Raw genomic sequence first — 18,024 nt, 5'->3', positions numbered from 1 at the left:
CGCCATTGCTGCAGGGCCACTGCCTCCGAACCTCCCTTCACGAGCCTCCCTCCCGCAGAGGCCGAGATCCTGACACCGGGTTGGTAGCGGTCAGCGGCAAGTCGACTCAGCTCCACAGCCTCCCGTAGTAGCCCGTGCCGCGCCCTCTTAGCACCCTTCTTAACCCCCCCCCTAACATTGAGCACGCGCGCGTGTGTGTGGTTCACGCGCGCGTGTGTGTGGTTCACGCGCGCGTGTGTGTGGTTCACGCGCGCGTGTGTGTGGTTCACGCGCGCGCGTGTGTAGTTCACGCGCGCGCGTGTGTGGCTCACGCGCGCGTGTGTAGTTCACGCGCGCGCGTGTGTGGTTCACGCGCGCGCGTGTGTGGTTCACGCGCGCGCGTGTGTGGTTCACGCGCGCGCGTGTGTGGTTCACGCGCGCGTGTGTGTAGTTCACGCGCGCGCGTGTGTGGTTCACGCGCGCGCGTGTGTGGTTCACGCGCGCGCGTGTGTAGTTCACGCGCGCGCGTGTGTGGTTCACGCGCGCGTGAACCACACACGCGCGCGCGTGTGGTTCACACGCGCAGTCACACTCGTGCCTCGCGCGACTCACCTATGAAGGCCGGAACGGTACACGAGGGGGTGGGTGGCCAAGCACCACGCCCGACCGCCTTTGCCTCCCCCCAGTGGCGTATGTTTTACGACACACCGCAGCAGGTACTTTTTTGAGGCTGAGTCGACCTAGGGGAGGCCCAGAAGCGGTACAGAGAATCGTCGCCGGTGTTGGTTGGCCGTGAGCGGGAATCGAACTCGGGTCGCCGGGTTCGTGGTGCAGAGCGGTCACCGCTGCGCTACCGCTCCCCACAAAAAATAGAAAGATAAAGATCCCCCGTGTAGCCTGTAACAGACTGTTGGGGCAAGTGCTGGTAGCGAGCAACCTATGAAAGTCGGAATGGCACACGCGGGCGTGGTTGGCCAGCACCAGACACACACATAGACACACACATACACAGGCACACACATAGACACACAGACACACAGACACACAGACACACACACACAGGCACACACACACAGACACAAAGATAAAGATCCCCCGTGTAGCCTGTAACAGACTGTTGGGGCAAGTGCTGGTAGCGAGCAACCTATGAAAGTCGGAATGGCACACGCGGGCGTGGTTGGCCAGCACCAGACACACACATACACAGGCACACACATAGACACACAGACACACAGACACACACACACAGGCACACACACACACAGACACAAAGATAAAGATCCCCCGTGTAGCCTGTAACAGACTGTTGGGGCAAGTGCTGGTAGCGAGCAACCTATGAAAGTCGGAATGGCACACGCGGGCGTGGTTGGCCAGCACCAGACACACACATAGACACACACATACACAGGCACACACATACACAGGCACACACATAGACACACAGACACACAGACACACACACACAGGCACACACACACAGACACAAAGATAAAGATCCCCCGTATAGCCTTAACAGACTATAGGGGCAAGTGTTGTTAGCGAGCACCTATGAAGGCCGGAACGGTACACGAGGGGGTGGGTGGCCAGCACCACGCCCGACCGCCTTTGTCTCCCTAGCGGCGATGTTTACACACCGCACTAGGTACTTATTTGAGGCTGAGTCGACCTAGGGGAGGCCCAGGACCGGTTCAGATGATCGTCACTGGTGTTTGCCGTGAGCGGGAATCGAACCTAGGTCGCCAAGTTCGTAGTGCAGCGCGCTAACCGCTACACCACCGCTCCCCACTACACACAGACACACACACCGGCACACAGATAAAGACACACACACAGACCCACACATAGACACACACACATAGACACACACAAAGACACACACACATAGACACACACAGGCACACACAAAGACACACACAGACCCACACATAGACACACACACATAGACACAAACAAAGACACACACAGACCCAAAGACACACACAGACACACACACAGACACAAAGACACACACAGACACAAAGACACACACAGACACACACAGACACACACAGACACACACAGACTCACACATAAACACACACACACATAGACACACACATAGACACACACACAAAGACACACACACACACAAAGACACACACACATAGACACACACACACAGGCACGCGTCCTTGGTGAGTGTTCACAATGGGGGGCACGATCCTTGTGCCCCCCGCCCCGCACAGACAACGCACAAAGCACAACACACAACGCACAATGAATGGATCCTCCAAGCTCCACGACAGAGAGACCTGCTGTGGCAAGCGCCGTGATCGAGTGCCTACGAATGCGGGTTACGGGAATCGAGTCAGCACCACGCCCGGCCGCCTTTGTCTTCCAAGCGGCGATGTTTACACACCACAACGGGCGTAGTGCTCATTTCAGGCTGAGTAGACCTAGGCCCGCTCGACGGCACGAGTCGCTGGTGTGGACACACAGCAGCACACATCGCACCGGATTACTCATTTCAGGCTGAGTAGACCTACGGGGATGCCCAGCGCCGGTTCTGATATCACGCGCCACTGATGTTCGCCGTGTTGGGGAACCAAACGGAGGTCACCACCGGGTTTGGAGCGCAGTGGCGACGTCACCACGGCGCTTGTGCCAGGCTAGGTGCACATTGAGGCCGTCACCTGAAGCGTCGAAGGCTCGCTGGCAGGAGGTCACGGAGTGACCGAGGTGGTGCCACGGGTCGACTGACCGAGATGACTGGCCGATGCACCACCTGTGCCCCCTACTGTGCCAACTTGCTGTGTTTTATGCGTCCGGCGCTCCGCTCGTTGTTGTGAGCGTCGCTCCTCCGCCCTCCGTTGTTGCTGGAGGGCGACTGCCTCCAACTGCCCAGTAGCAGCGTCCTTCACGAGCCTCTTCCACAGAGGCCGATCTTGAAACCGCTGGTACCAGTCATAGGCAAGTCCACTCAGCTCCACGTCCTCCTGCACCACATCACTCCATCTCTTCTCTCTCCCACACCCCCCACACACAAAGACAAAGCTCCCCCGTACAGCCTATAACAGGCTATTGAAACAAGTGCTGTTAGCGAGCAGACTATGTTTACATATATACAAACATACTGTACTCATACATACAACATGCGCATCTACATACTCAAACATGCATACAACATGCGTACCTACATACGTACAGACATACTCAAACATACATACACCATACATATATACATGCATACGCACATTCTCAAACATACACCATGTTTACTTACACACATACTCAAACATACATGCAACATGCGTACAAACATACATACGACATGCAATCACACGCACTCAAACATACGTGCTGCTACCTAGACAGTGCCCGCCGCCCTGACAAAGGCGACTGCGAGGACGTCTCGCGGAGTTTCACAATCTCATCAGCTCCCCGAACCCCTCACGTCTCCCGCTCTCTCGCTGACTCCATCGCTCCGTCTCCTTCCTTGAGCTGCCCCCTCTTACAATCTCCCCCTCCACCCCCCCCTCGTCTCCCCCTCCACCCACTCACGTCTCCCCCTCCCCCCTCACGTCTCCCCCCCCCCTCGTCTCCCCCTCCAACCCCCTCTCCACCCCCCTCTCCACCCCCCGCCTCGTCTCCCGCTCCACCCCTCACGTCTCCCCACCCCCCCTCACGTCTCCCCACCCCCCCCTCACGTCTCCCCTCCCCCCTCACGTCTCCCCTGATTGTGGTGATGGTTGTGGTGGTGGTTGTGGTGGGCTGGCCTGCCTACGATCCATCCTGGGTTTAACCAGGCTGGATTGTGTGAGGAGCTCACAAATCCTTGAAAGATCTGGGCAAAGTCCCATCAGTGAGCTCCTCCGGCAGGCAAAGGCTGCGTTTGCTGGGTCATGTAGCCCGCATGCCCAGCCACCGCATGCCTAAACAGCTTTTGTTCGGCCGGATCGAGGGGGCTAGGCGGGCGCGGCACGGGCTAGAGAAGAGATGGAGTGATGTGGTACAGGAGGACGTGGAGCTGAGTGGACTTGGTACTAGCGGTGTCAAGATCGGCCTCTGTGGAGGAGGCTCGTGAAGGACGCTACTGGGCAGTTGGAGGCAGTCGCCCTCCAATGGCAACGGAGGGCGGAGGAGTGACGCTCACAACAAAGAGCGGAGCGCCAGGTGGCTAAAGCACAGCAAGTTGGTACAGTAGGGGGCACAGGTGGTGCATCAGCCAGTCATCTCGGTCATCTCGGTCAGTCGACCCGTGGCACCTGCTGGGTCTGCCCCGTGACCAGTGGCGGCTCCTGCAAAATCTCTCAGGGGGGGCAAATGTCTGGATGATTGATAAGGATAAGGTCCACCCATGCAATGGATAAATTAACAGCTTAAGCATGTAAAGGCAACTTCACTTCTTTAATATTAATGAAAAATAAAGTGACTCTTACAATACATCTTGTTTGTTTCTATACTCACTATTAAAACAAACCACTCAAGTTTATTTTATTAAAGATTTCACTAGGTGGCCACAAATTATATTGTTGGATGAAACGTGCTTACGTATGATGACGTAAGCACGTATGATGACGTAAGCACGTTAGGGCGAGCCCTCCCGGAAGCCATAGAGAATGCATTGCAGCGCCCCCCGGTCGAAAAAAAACATCTTTGAATGTAAGTCTATGGGGCCACTCGGGGCGATTCTCAGCCGGAGTGAAATCGCCCAAAAAGAGGCGGTACTCCACAGAACGTGACATGACGCTGATTGGACTATATCCAGAGGCACAGTGACGGCGAGCGTGACTGTGGTTGAATGACATTGGTGGTGCGTCGCCCAATCGCCCTAATGAAGAAACCGCCCCTGCCCGTGACCTCCTGCCAGCGGGCGTTCGACACTTCACGTAGCCTCAAGGTGCACATGGCCTGGTACAAGCGTCGTGGTGACGTCACCGCCACTTAGTGGCGAATGGCGGTTGTTGTTGTTGATTGTGGTGGTGGTTGTGGTGGAGCAATTGTGGTGGTGGTGTTTGTGGTGGTGTTTGTGGTGATGTTTGTGGTGGTGTTTGTGGTGGTGATTGTGGTGGTGTTTGTGGTGGTGGTTGTGGTGGTGGCGTTTGTGGTGTTTGTGGTGGTGGTGGTGGGTGAACGTTAAGACCGTAACAGCTGAGAGTCGTGCAGCCTGAGCGATCTATGTGGGAGAGGATACGGGGGGGGGGGGGGGGGGTCACGATTGGCCGAAGAGCGGCGGGAGCTGCGAGGGAGTTGAGAGAGGCGATGTTGGGGGTGGTGATAGTGGTGGGGGGGGGGGGGGGGAAGATGCGCGCAGAGATAGTTTGGGTGGAGGGGGAGAGCGGACAGGGGGTGCGAGAGCGGAAAGAATGGAAAGAGACAGAGTGAGAGAGAGAGAGAGCGAGGAGATAGGAACGAGAGTGTCCATAGATGGGCAAGCGATGACAGACGCGGGAACGGTGAGAGATGAAGAGGGGAGAGGGGTGCGAGACAGAGAGAGAGACACGCAGGGAGTAAGATGGGGTGGAGAGAGAGACACGCAGGGAGTAGGATGGGGTGGAGAGAGAGACACGCAGGGAAGAGATAAGGGAGTGAGAGCGAAGTGAGAGTAGACATGGGGGGGGGGAGTGTGTGGAGCACGGGGGCAGTGGAGGTCATTCCATGAGGGAGAGAGGAGAGAGAGGAGAGAGAGAGGAGAGAGAGGAGAGAGATGCACGGGGGAGAGAAGAGAGAGATGGACGGCGAGAGAGGCGAGTAATGGACGAGCGGGGAGAGAGGCCATGAAGGTGGCGATGAGAGGTCGGGACGTGGCAGGGTCGCGTCTGAAGGCCGCACGCGATAGCGAGCTGTGCACCCACGAGTAACACCGTCCGTGATGACCTTCTGACCTTGTGCCCCCCGCCCCCCCCCCCCCTTACTCCGCGCGAGGCGGAGATGGAGTGATTAAATCCGCTCGCGTGCGCCAGACCGCCGTCGGGACGATAACCATTGCGAGATCGCGAGCGGCGGATAGGGGGAGGGCTTCATCCAGCAGTGGATATAGCCCTGGGCGAAGGGTTGTGATGATGATGAGTAACTGACCTCAAGTGACCCGATCTTCGCGGCCAGCCCGAGTCGCACAGGCCGTGTCCGCCTCGCTCGGGACGCCAACAAGAAATGAAACAAAAAGACTTTAAAAGAGAACTTTCATACTCGCGCTCTCAGAGTGAACGACACTGCTGTGATGCCAGGGTGACGTCATAGTCAGAGGGGGGGGGGGGCACAACAGGTGACCGTTCTGACCCGCTCCTGACTGGACATCAGTGTTAAAGAGCTTCATAGCTCATCGGATTTCTCCAGTACAAATGCATAATTCTAGGGTCGCACTCTTGCAGTGGGAAGAAGGTGGGGAGCATGGGGGGGGGGGGGGCGTTGGCGCAGAGAGCGGTGGGCGGGTGGGGGGGCTACCCCCCCCCCCCACCCGCCCACCTCTCTCCAGACAGCCCCCCACCCCCCACTCCCACCCCTAATCGCCCTCGACTCTTCAATCGTGACGTGGGCCCCACCCCCCACAGGCGCGTCTCGAGCGATGACATTGCCCGTTGTTCCACTCCGACAATCTCGCCCCCCCCTCTCTCTCTCCTCGTCACTAATGCCCCCCTCCCCCATCTCAACCGCCCCCCCCACACAACTACATGGCCCCCTCTGTTCCCCTATAACGGAGGAAGAGTGGGGGGGGGGGGGGGGTCAGGCCGACTGAGCGTGGCACTGTGAGTTGCTGCGGCACAGGGAGACAACCCCGGCGTGTGTGCCAGGGCCCTTGACGCTCAGCTCACTGCCAACTCACGGCGACGTTGCAGCTTTCCTACTGCAACATCATCATCACCACCATCATCATCAACATCATCAACATCATTATCAACATCATTATCAACATCATCATCAATATCATCATCAACATCATCATCATCAATATCATCATCAACAACATCAACAACATCAACATCACCAACATCATCAACATCATCATCAACATCATCATCATCACCAACATCATCATCATCATCAACATCATCATCATCATCATCAACATCATCACCAAAATCAGAAACATCAATATCATCTCCAACGTCATCAACATCATCACCAAAATCACCAACATCATCATTAACATCATCATCAACAACATCATCACCAAAATCACCAACATCATCATCAATATCATCTCCAACATCATCAACATCATCACTAAAATCACCAACATCATCATTAACATCATCATCAACAACATCATCACCAAAATCACCAACATCATCAATATCATCTCCAACATCATCAACATCATCATCAATATCATCTCCAACATCATCAACATCATCACCAAAATCACCAACATCATCACTAAAATCACCAACATCATCATTAACATCATCATCAACATCATCACCAAAATCACCAACATCATCATCAATATCATCTCCAACGTCATCAACATCATCACCAAAATCACCATCAACATTTTTAACATCATCACCAACATCATCATCACCACCACCAATATCATCAATCATCACCATCATCATCAATCACCATCAGCAGCAGCATCATCACCAATAACCTTCATCATCCATGCCGTTATTAGTCTATGTATCATAATCGCCACCACCACCACCGCTAATCAATCACTATGTATCTCACGATCATCAATCACCATCATCTATCTCTCACGAGTACCACTTTGTGGAAAGTCGCATCACATCAATATTCCGACCCCGGCCATGAGAACGTGGAATGTCCACACCCTGACTCTTGGAAGCCAAACGAACGAGAAGATATGCATACATCCCCGCTACGGGAACGTGGAATGTCCACACACTGGTTCCTTTCAGCCCCCAAAAAATATAACACATAGGGTGGAGTAGCTCCCGTCACGGGCAGCCAAACGAAAGGGAAGGTTTGGATAGGGTAGATCTCGCCCCGGGAACGTGGAATTGACACCGAGGGAGCAGAGGCCGTACTGCCTCCCTCCGTCACGTGAGCGCCACGTGGAGCGTGCAGGGCATGAAATATGAAAGAGCCCGAACACGTGTCAAGGTTGAAATCCATGTATATTTGATGCGTGTAATTAATTATAGTGTAGTGTATTAAATACGTGCTTATTAGTTCATCATGCATTATGTATGTCCTTAAAGGTTAGTGTTTTCTTAGCGCGTGTCTGCCTTTGTTTTGTCTGAGTGTGTGTGTGTGTCGGTGTCTACCTTGAATCGGTGACTAGCCTAGGTCGACTCAGCCTCAAATAAGTGCCATGGTGCAATGTGTGAACATCGCCACCCGGGAGACAAAGGCGGCCGGGCGTGGTGCTGGCCACCCACCCCCTCGCGTGCCGTACCGGCCTTTCATTTGTGCTACTCGCTAACAGCACTTGCCCCTATAATCTGCCAATTCTCTACGGGGGATCTTTGTAGTGTCTATCTGAGTTAGCGATGCTCACAACAACGATCGGAACGCCGGGCGGCTAAAGAAAAAGTTGGCACAGTAAGGGGGGGGGGGGGTCGCAGCTGGTGCATCTGCCAGTAGTCTCATTCAGTCAACCCGTGGCACCTGGGTCTGTTCCGTGATCTGCTTGCCACACTTCACGTGGCCTCGAAGTGCACCGAGCCTGGCACAAGCGCCGTGATGACGTCACCGCCGCTTATTAGCGAATGGCGATTGTTGTTGTTGTTGCTGTTGTGTCTGTCCGTGGAGAGCGGTGGCGCAGCGATTAGCGCGCCGCGCCCTACGAACCCGGCGACTCGGAGTCCGCCAGACGCTACCAACACCGTTGACGATTCAATTCGATCCCCTCGTCCACCTAGGTCCACTCGGCGTCGAGCGAGTAGATGGCGAGGCGTGGTAAAGATCGCCACTCGGGAGACAAAGGCGGCCGGGCGTGGCGTGACGCTGCCCTGCCCGGCGAGCGCCTACGAAGGCGTTCGCCAACAGCACTTGCCCCCTGCAGCCCGTCAAAGTCTATACGGGTGATCTTTGTCTTGTTTGTGTGTATTGTGGGAGGCAGCGGGTGGCGCGGGGGGGGGGGGGTAAGTGGGGGGAGGGGGGTAGGTAGGGAGGGGGGTGATACCTGCGTGTCTCACGTGACCACAGCTTACACAACCACCGGGCGGTGATGACGCCTTTACACAATCGCCCGAGATTTCAGAAAGAGAAAAAAAACGATTTCAAAAGGAGACGAAATGCAACGCACATTTAGCGAGCTCGCTGCTGCCAAACATTCGCCCCCCCCCACCACCAACCCCCCCCACCTCTCGCTCGATCAGAGACTCGGGGTGGGGGGTAGGGGAGCCCTCGCGTCAAATCAAAGCCAAAAAGCAAGAATGTCTCCCCACCCCCACCCCCCGCTCCAACGAACGCGGCGCCGCACCGAAGCTGTCGTCGGTGGCGAGTGGCCCGACTCAGAAGCCGGCGGTGGAAATTCCACGTTGCTACGACGGGGCCCGTCAATTCTTCGGGACGACCACGTTCGAATTTCATGCTTTGAAAAAAGTAAAAATGGCGTTTTATCGACCCCAGATCGATGATGGTGATGATGATCGTGATAGTGGTGATGTTGATGGTTTAATGATAATTCGTTTAGGGATGATGCTGATTGGCGGTGACGATGGTAGTGATGGCGATTGTCATGATGATGGTGGTGGTGGCGACGTTGGTGGTGTGATGATGATGCATCTTATTTCGCCTCTCTCATCTCCTTCCATTTCACCTCCTCTCGTCCTCTTCGTCCCCAATCTTCCCTCTCTCTGTCCCTCCTTCTCCCCGTGCCCAATCACGTTTTCGATCCGTCTACCTCTTTGCTCCACTCCACGAGAAAAAAACTCCTTCTTGTGCATTAAGCACCACGGCCCAGAGACTCAACACTGCCCATAGACTCAACACTACCCATAGACTCAACACTCACTGCCCATAGACTCAACACTGCCCATAGACTCAACACTCACTGGCCATAGACTCTACACTGCCCATAGACTCATCACTGCCCGTAGACTCAACACTGCCCATAGACTCTACACTGCCCATAGACTCATCACTGCCCGTAGACTCAACACTGCCCATAGACTCAACACTGCCCATAGACTCAACACTGCCCATAGACTCAACACTGCCCAGAAACTCAACACTGCTCACAGACTCAACACTGCACCATAGACTCAACACTGCCCATAGACTCAACACTGCCCAGAAACTCAACACTGCCCATAGACTCAACACTGCCCATAGACTCAACACTTCCTCTGTACATCAAGAAGTCCCTCTCCTTAAACCTCCTTCCGTTCCTTTCTCAGAGCCTCACCTCTTCTCCATCGCCCACTCTCTTCCCCTCCCCTCGCCCCTCCACCTCGTCCCGTCCCTCCTCTAAAGCCCCCTTCGTGACCCCCCCCCCCCCCCGCCCGCAGTGTGCCCTCTGTTACGGTCACTCATTCCTCGGCCCTTGGGCTGCCCCTCGTCATCTAGATCACCGTTATTTTTGCTGCCGCTTCTAAGTTGTGTACAGAGCATTAAGTATATAGTCTTTTTAGAGGAACATGGCCACAAATGATAGTTCATCGAAGTGGATTATTACGTGGAGATTTATATCAACCAAATATTCTAAACGCATGTTAATTGCAAATGTGGAGGGGAAATCCGGAGGACCCGGGGACAAATCCACGTGGGGAGAGAGGGAGATGCAAACTCCAAATATACAGCAGCAGCAGCAGGCGTCAGGGTCGGGATCGAACCCACGACCTCCTGTGTACCAGGCGAGGGAGTTAACATCTCCTAGCCACCACCTTACTACGACACCTTCTCTTGGAATCTCTTCGGGACCGGAGATTTCCATATGCCAGTCCTCGCTGCCTGCCTGCCCCACCTACCCACCCGTCCGTCTAATCTCTTCCGTGATGGAAATTCACCCACTGCTCATTGCTCGCGCCCGATGATTGGTAATCACAGGACGCGTGGGTGGGGAGTGGGGAGGGGGGGTGCTCTAACTAGCCTAACAGCAATCATAATCACGCAAATTCAATGTGTTTGCTCCGCTCTCTCTCGAGGTCAGGCCACGTGCTCTCTCTCTCGAAAAATTAAGCCACGTGTATTTGTGTAATCTTATATATATATATTTTCGTGTAATGCCTGTCTGATTTTGTCAGCCGAACTTTGGTCGCCTTTCGTGCTCGGAATATAATTTAGATTCGCATTGCTTTGTTCGCACACATTTAGAAATCAGTGCAGACACAATTCTAACATTCTCGAAAAAGAAAATCAAGATAGATGCGCGTGACGTACTGGAACTTATAAGCTGATGTCTCTGCCGCTGCTGCTGCTGCTGCGTTTTGCAGTGGTACCATACATAACGAAGACACACACACACACGCAATTCACCACTTTCAGTGGGTACAGGGGACTGCTCTATTTAGGAACGAGTTATGTTCCAGAGGTCTTTTCCGAAGTCCAACTTTACTCCTGTCGATTCCAAACATGTTGTACGGAATGTACACTAAACACGGGGAATGGCTTTAAAAGTTATATAATCTCCTGCAGATGCCACTGGGTCTTCATGCTCTGCAGATGTAGATGCCACCACCGCCATCTATTGCGCGGCGGTTGAACTTACGAATCCAAACAGGCAGCTGGACAAACGGTTTGTTCGTATCTCTGAAAGTTCGTAAGTTGAATGTTCGTAAGTAGAGGCGTCAACTCCTGATACTCGCTGTTTGTACCGTGACCGATGTAACCAAGTCTGTAATAGTCAGACCTGTAACTGCCCCGACATCTGCACCGTCGCAGATGACGTAAAGAGCTGACCTCACATCTCAATGGGCCCTTCCTTCTGCAACACATACAAAACTATTCATCATCATCATCATCAATAACACTGGCATCCATTGTGCAATGAGACGGGGCCATTGCCCGAAACGTCACCAAATGAATATATATAATTGTAAGGCCACAGTGTAATAGTGACGTACATGTCTTCGCTTTATGTTTTATTTAAATACGTTAGACTGTTCAGGACCGTGTCAAACGTTGAAGGTAATGTTGGTGCCTGATTAGAACCGAACGGAATGGAACGAAATTAAACGGAGGGACGTCCACGGGAAGGGAGATGGAGCGATGGAATTTAGTTCGTGTGTGTTGATCTACGTATGCATGTTGAGCTTCTTTCGCACCGTACGTTGCCAACCGTGCTAATCGGAGGTGCGGGGGGGGGACAACAAACTAGAGACAGAAAGCGGTTCTAAAGTAACGAGTTTGCAACCTGGATGGTTTAACAGAGCGTTCCAGACGGCCGCAGAATCCACATCTGAAAGCGCGCGATGCGGCGACCGTCTTTGTTCGATGGCTGAGCCAAAAGCCGCCGCAGGATCATGAAACAATAAGAAGAGGTCTTACCCTTTCTGGCAATAAAAAAAAAACCAGGAGACTTCAATCTTTTTAAACACCACATGGATACCTTTTGCACGGCACCGAGTCTGCATTAACCACACGCACTCGTGCCAAGAACACATGGCAACAAACATGCGCTCATAATGTGTGCATTGCCTTTTGAAACTTCAATCTTGATTTGAAGCTTTCGTGACTTCAGGCATCCATACTCTTTGGTTCTTTCGGTAAAGTCACGTAGGTATGAAAAATGTAATAAAAAAAAATAAACTAAAATGTTATTTCTATTTTTTATACCTACGTGACTTTTGAAACTTCATTGGCATCCACCAGAGACATCCTTCTTCATGGCCTCGTCTCGCCGGCCTTGTACCAGAGAACGCCAAAAGGTTAACTGCACAAAGACAATGCAAGTATGAGAGCATTGATAGCTCGGGTTGAGCAGTTCTATCTATTGAACCTTTTTTTTGCCAGAATGTAGAGCCGGTGGCAGGTGGCAGGCGGGCGGCTTGGGAGAGCATCTCACTCAGCGGTGGACTGACCATGCCTGATAACGATGATGCTGACGCTGCCTGAAACATTCAGGCGGACTACCTGAATATTCAGACGCTCTCTTCCGTTCTTGCAAATAGCGGGCAACCTGGTGCAGGTGCTCTCGACGCGATCCAACCCCCCCCCCACCCCCCAAAAACAAACCTTTATTGTGGATAATATTTGGCCACCAAAGCCTACTACGTGTGAAACTAAATGGCAATGTTGAGGTCTCCTGCTGCTGCTGCTGCTCGCCACGACGAGAGGGCTGCAGCAGCAGAGAGACTTGACTTTAAACAACGTTTATTGCCGCCAGCAGCAAAAGCACTGGAGGCGATTTCAATATGAAATACACAAAGCCACCAGCAACACAAATGACACTAAACGCTACAAATCGACGCGCTGTGGCGCTGAAAGCACCGCGCGCAATACAAAAGAAAAGTCACGTGGTGGTTGTGGTGTCATCGCGCACGCCACGGTGACGAGCGAGCGCTTCAGAAGGTGAACACCACGAGGGTGCCGTCCACGCTGGTGTAGAGAAGTTCCCACGGACGCACTCGGAGACGGAGATAAGTGAAAGGCTTTCGCCAGGGTTTATTAGAGCTGTTACAATACTACACAGCAGGGTACACAAGTCCCAGGGGTTAGGGGTCCTGCTCTGAGTCCGGGTCCCTGCCGGCTAGCTCCGGTCAGATTTGGAATAAGCACCCTGAAATTAGTCTGAAACAGCTGCAAAAGTCCAGGCCAGAAAAAAAATGTTTTTTTTGTTGACCAGTGTAATCGATGTATTTATACGTGTATCCATGAGTTTACTATGCGGCCCATCGTTTCCATTGTATGGCCACAATTGCACTCCTGCGAAAAGTCTCTAATGCATCCCTATTTGTCTCTGCGTCTGGGCGACTCTTTAAGTATTATTTTTCAGTCTCTATATATCTCCGCTCGTCTCTCTGAGTCTGTTTGTATATCTCCGTGCCTCTATGGGTTAGCTATTCGGTCCATAGTTTGCATTGTATAGCCACAGTCGCCTTGCTCTGGCTTGTTATTCTTTTTTTTCGTATTCAGACAATAACCATTCAGATGGTCGGTTCAGGAGTGGTTAATCGATTTGGCCTTCTGGAGAATAACGTTCCAGAAGTTACCAGGATGCACCGCGAGGAGGTTATCTATTGGAAGCAAATCGTGGACGATTACCCGAGATGCTTTGCGGCAACGCAATGCACTCTGCAAGATTTTGGCAACGCCAGCACTAGAAGCGGTGGCCTTTACATAATATTTTGGGTAAAGACCACAGAGGTTGGACAGGAGACACGACGGAACAGACGAAGATCTATTCAGATGGCCTGAACATTCAAAAGAGACCAGAGGGTTTGCCTGAGCACTTGTTTCTTTTCATTTATTTGGTATAGCCCTGTGAGCCATTCGGCTCTTAAATTGGTGAATCGGGTGTGTGTATGCTGCGCGCTTCAGAGTTAAATGCCCGAGGGATGAAAGCAGATTGGTCAGGGAGCTGAACTAAACTACTTAAAGTTTGTATTTACTTTACCGGGCAAGGCCCACTGAGCTATATACAGCTCTTTTTCAGAAGCGACCTGGCCACAAAAGATAGCGAAGTGGCTTATCACGTGGAAATGTATAGCAGCCAAATACTCTAAACGCGTGTTGATTCTAAATGTGGAGGGAAAACCCGGAGGACCCGGAGAAAAATTCACACGACCACGCGTGGAGAGAAGGAGATGCAAATTCCAAATATACAGCAGCAGCAGGCGTCAGGGTCGGACTCGAACCCACGACCTCCTGTATACCTGGCGAGAGAGTTAACATCTCACCACCTTCCTGCTACACCTTCTCTTCGAATCTCTTCGGGACCGGGGATTCTCAACTCCAGTCCTCGCTGCCTCCTCCCACCCACCCGTGGTGGAAAAAAAATGCATCCACTGCGCACTGCACGCAGCGCCCCAGGCAGTCGTTGTGATCCAACTCATGGCTCGGATCCCACCGTGAACAGAACAGCGTGCGCGTGTCTGTGCGAGAGTGTGGGAGGGAGGGGGGAGCGGTGGCGCAGCGGTTAGCCTCACTGCGCTACGAACCCGCCCACCCGAGTTCGATTGTCCGTTCACGACCACCAACACCGCTGACGGTTATTTGAATCGTGCCTGGGCCTCTCCCCGCTCGGTCGACTCAGCCTCAAATGAGTACTTGGTGCGGTCTTTGTGTGTGTGTAAACATCGTCACCAGAGAGGGAAATTGAATGTGTCTGAGAGTGCCGCTGGCCACCCAGCTCCTCGTGTGCCGTTCCGGCCTTCATAGGTGCTCGCTAACAGCACTTGCCCCAACAGTGTGCTAAGACTACACGGGGGATCTTTGTGTGTCAGAATCAGAATATGTATTTACAGTGGAGCAATCTGATGAGCTGTAAAGCTTTTCCCCCCACAGATGTCCAGTAGGGGCGGGTCAGAACGTGGCAACAAACAAACGTTACACAACCACGATAGGAGTATAGGAAAGGTAAAATAATTACTTAAAAAAAATATACACAATTTAAACTAAACTTTATATTTGTAATCTTACCAGGTAGAGCCCACTGAGGTATTAACTTATTTTTCAGAAGCGACCTGGCCACAAATGATGGCTCAACAAAGTGGCTCATTACGTGCAAATGTTTAGCAAGCAAAATCATCGAAATGCTGTGATTTAAGATATGATAATTGTTTTTTTACCCTTTTATCTGGCAACAAAACTGACACCTTTTTTTTACAAGGAGTCATGTTTGCATACACCACAATACCTGCATTATGACTGCAGGTATCACAGCACCATTGGAACCTCATTTACCAATAGAAAAAATATGATAATTGTTTTTTTACCCTTTTATCTGGCAACAAAACTGACACCTTTTTTTTACAAGGAGTCATGTTTGCATACACCACAATACCTGCATTATGACTGCAGGTATTGTGGTCTATGCAAACATGACTCCTTGTAAAAAAAAGGTGTCAGTTTTGTTGCCAGATAAAAGGGTAAAAAAACAATTATCATATTTTTTCTATTGGTAAATGAGGTTCCAATGGTGCTGTGATTTAAATTCATGTTTCTAAAATGTGGAGGGGAAAAAAAGCGGAGGGAAAAAAGTATCCACGCGCCCACGGGGAGAGAGAGACACGCAAACTTTAAAAATGTCTCGTGTGGTGTGTGATGCGTGGGGAACGGTGGTGCAGCGGTTAGCGCGCTTCGATAAGAACCCAGCGCCCGAGTTCGATTCCCGCTCACGGCCAACCCCAATGTCGATTATCTGAACCGGTCCAGGGCTTCTCTTAGGTTGACTCAGCCCTAAAACGAGCACCTGGTGCGATGTGTGAACATCGCCACTCGGGAGACAAAGGCGTTCGGACGTGGGGCTGGCCTACCGGTCTTCAAAGTTGCTCGCTAACAGCACTTACCCCAACCAATCAGTTAAGGCTATAAGGGGGCCTGGAATCTTTTGCCTTTGCCTTTTGGTGTGTGACGCGCTCCCCGCGCTGTTGTCTCGGTGACGTTTCAAGGAGCCTGATGCCGCGCACGCTGGAGGGCCAGATCACGATGGAGAAGACCCCCAGCTACTACGTGACGGCCGAGGCGCCGGAGCTCATCCGCGCCATGTCGCCCCACACGCGGCTCATCGTGGTGGTGCGCGACCCCGTGACGCGCGCCATCTCCGACTACACGCAGACGCTCACCAAGTCGCCGCGCCTGCCCAGCTTCGCGAGTCTCGCCTTCCACAACCGCTCGGCGGTCGGCGGCGGCGGCGGCGTCGATTCGTCGTGGAGCGCCGTGCGCATCGGCCTCTACGCGAAGCACCTCGAGGCGTGGCGGAGACACTTCCCGCTCGAGCAGATGCTCTTCGTGAGCGGCGAGCGGCTCGTGCTCGACCCGGCGGGCGAGCTGGCGCGCGTGCAGGACTTCCTGGGGCTCAAGCGCATCATCTCGGACAAGCACTTCTACTTCAACCAGACCAAAGGCTTCCCCTGCCTCAAGAAACCCGAGGGCAGCAGCCTCCCGCACTGCCTGGGCAAGAGCAAAGGTCGCAGGCACCCGGTCATCCAGCCGGCAGTCGTGCGCAGTTTGCGCGAGTTTTACCGCCCCTTCAACTCCAAGTTCTACCAGATGGTGGGACACGACTTCGGGTGGGACTGACTCGAGGAGATGGGGGAGGGGATCGTGGTGGTGGTGGTGCGGGGCTAGGGTAATTCTAGAGGCCGGATGAGAGGTGCATTTATTGATGACTGTATGGAACTCTCTCTTTCTCTCTCTCGCTCGCTCTCTCTCTCTTTCTCTCGGCTTGGTGGTTTACGCGAAGAGTCGTCGACACGTGCTGGTTGACGTTCACGCGCAGTGAGCGACGACTCTCTTCGATGCTCGCCAGAGCTCACCGAAGCTCGTCGATGACCGCCGAGGCTCACCGATACTCCTGGGAGCTAATCGATGTGCGTGCGCTCTCAATGATTGTTCGCTTTATTCCCAGCGCGCCGGGAGGGAGGGGGAGGAGGAGGAGGGTGCTGACCGAGGCGCTCATTAGAGAGTCGCCGCAGCTCCCTCGCTCTCGCCAGCTCCCCCCTGACCCCGGTCAGCTCGCCCAAGCCGTCGCCTTCCGCGAGGATGGAACTCTTTGTGGGTGTAAAGGGTGGGGGGGGGGGAGGCCTCGCTCTGTCGTTCGCCCCCCCGTGGTGTCTCACGCGGGCTCCTCGTGTCTGGAGCGGGGGGGGGGGGGGACTGGGCCATGTGTCTCCCCCCCCCGCCAGCCACCCCTTCTCCACCCCCCTCCACCCACCCGTCTCTCTGCGTGTCTCGTATCCCCATTCCCCACTCCCCTTCTCTCCCCACGCGGCCACCTTCACCCGCTCCCCGCTCGCTTAACGGACTCTGCGCGCGCTTCGCTCGCTGATGTAAACTTCCTCTTGATAATTGAGATGCCGAGATGCGGGGGGAGGAGGGGAGGGGGCGGTGGTTGGAGGTGGGGGGGGAGTGGGGGAGAGGGGGCTGGAGAACCACCTCGCCTCTGCTCCACTTCGCCTTCCCACCACATCCACCAACGATGACACTTTTGCCCTGACCGCCCCCGCAACCCTCGCCGCTGCCCCCCCCCTCCCCCTTAACTCTATAATG

General features: G+C 53.5%; 1 protein-coding gene across 1 annotated transcript in view; it reads left to right on the top strand.

Moving 5' to 3' along the window:
• LOC133348019 (heparan sulfate glucosamine 3-O-sulfotransferase 6-like) overlaps window positions 1-17,061 on the top strand; it is a 46,778-nt gene extending 29,717 nt beyond the window's left edge. The window contains exon 2 of the mRNA XM_061560830.1: window positions 16,425-17,061. Coding sequence (XP_061416814.1) covers window positions 16,425-17,055 — 631 coding nt within the window. The 3' untranslated portion in view covers window positions 17,056-17,061. The remainder of the gene's footprint in view (window positions 1-16,424) is intronic.
• The last annotated feature ends 963 nt before the right edge of the window (window positions 17,062-18,024 follow it).

The sequence above is a fragment of the Lethenteron reissneri genome, chromosome 26, assembly GCF_015708825.2.
Source record: "Lethenteron reissneri isolate LAM-NWPU_2019-01 chromosome 26, ASM1570882v1, whole genome shotgun sequence".
NCBI lineage: Eukaryota > Metazoa > Chordata > Hyperoartia > Petromyzontiformes > Petromyzontidae > Lethenteron > Lethenteron reissneri.
Note: the sequence above shows the minus strand (reverse complement) of the source record. Positions and strands in the feature narration are given on the sequence as shown.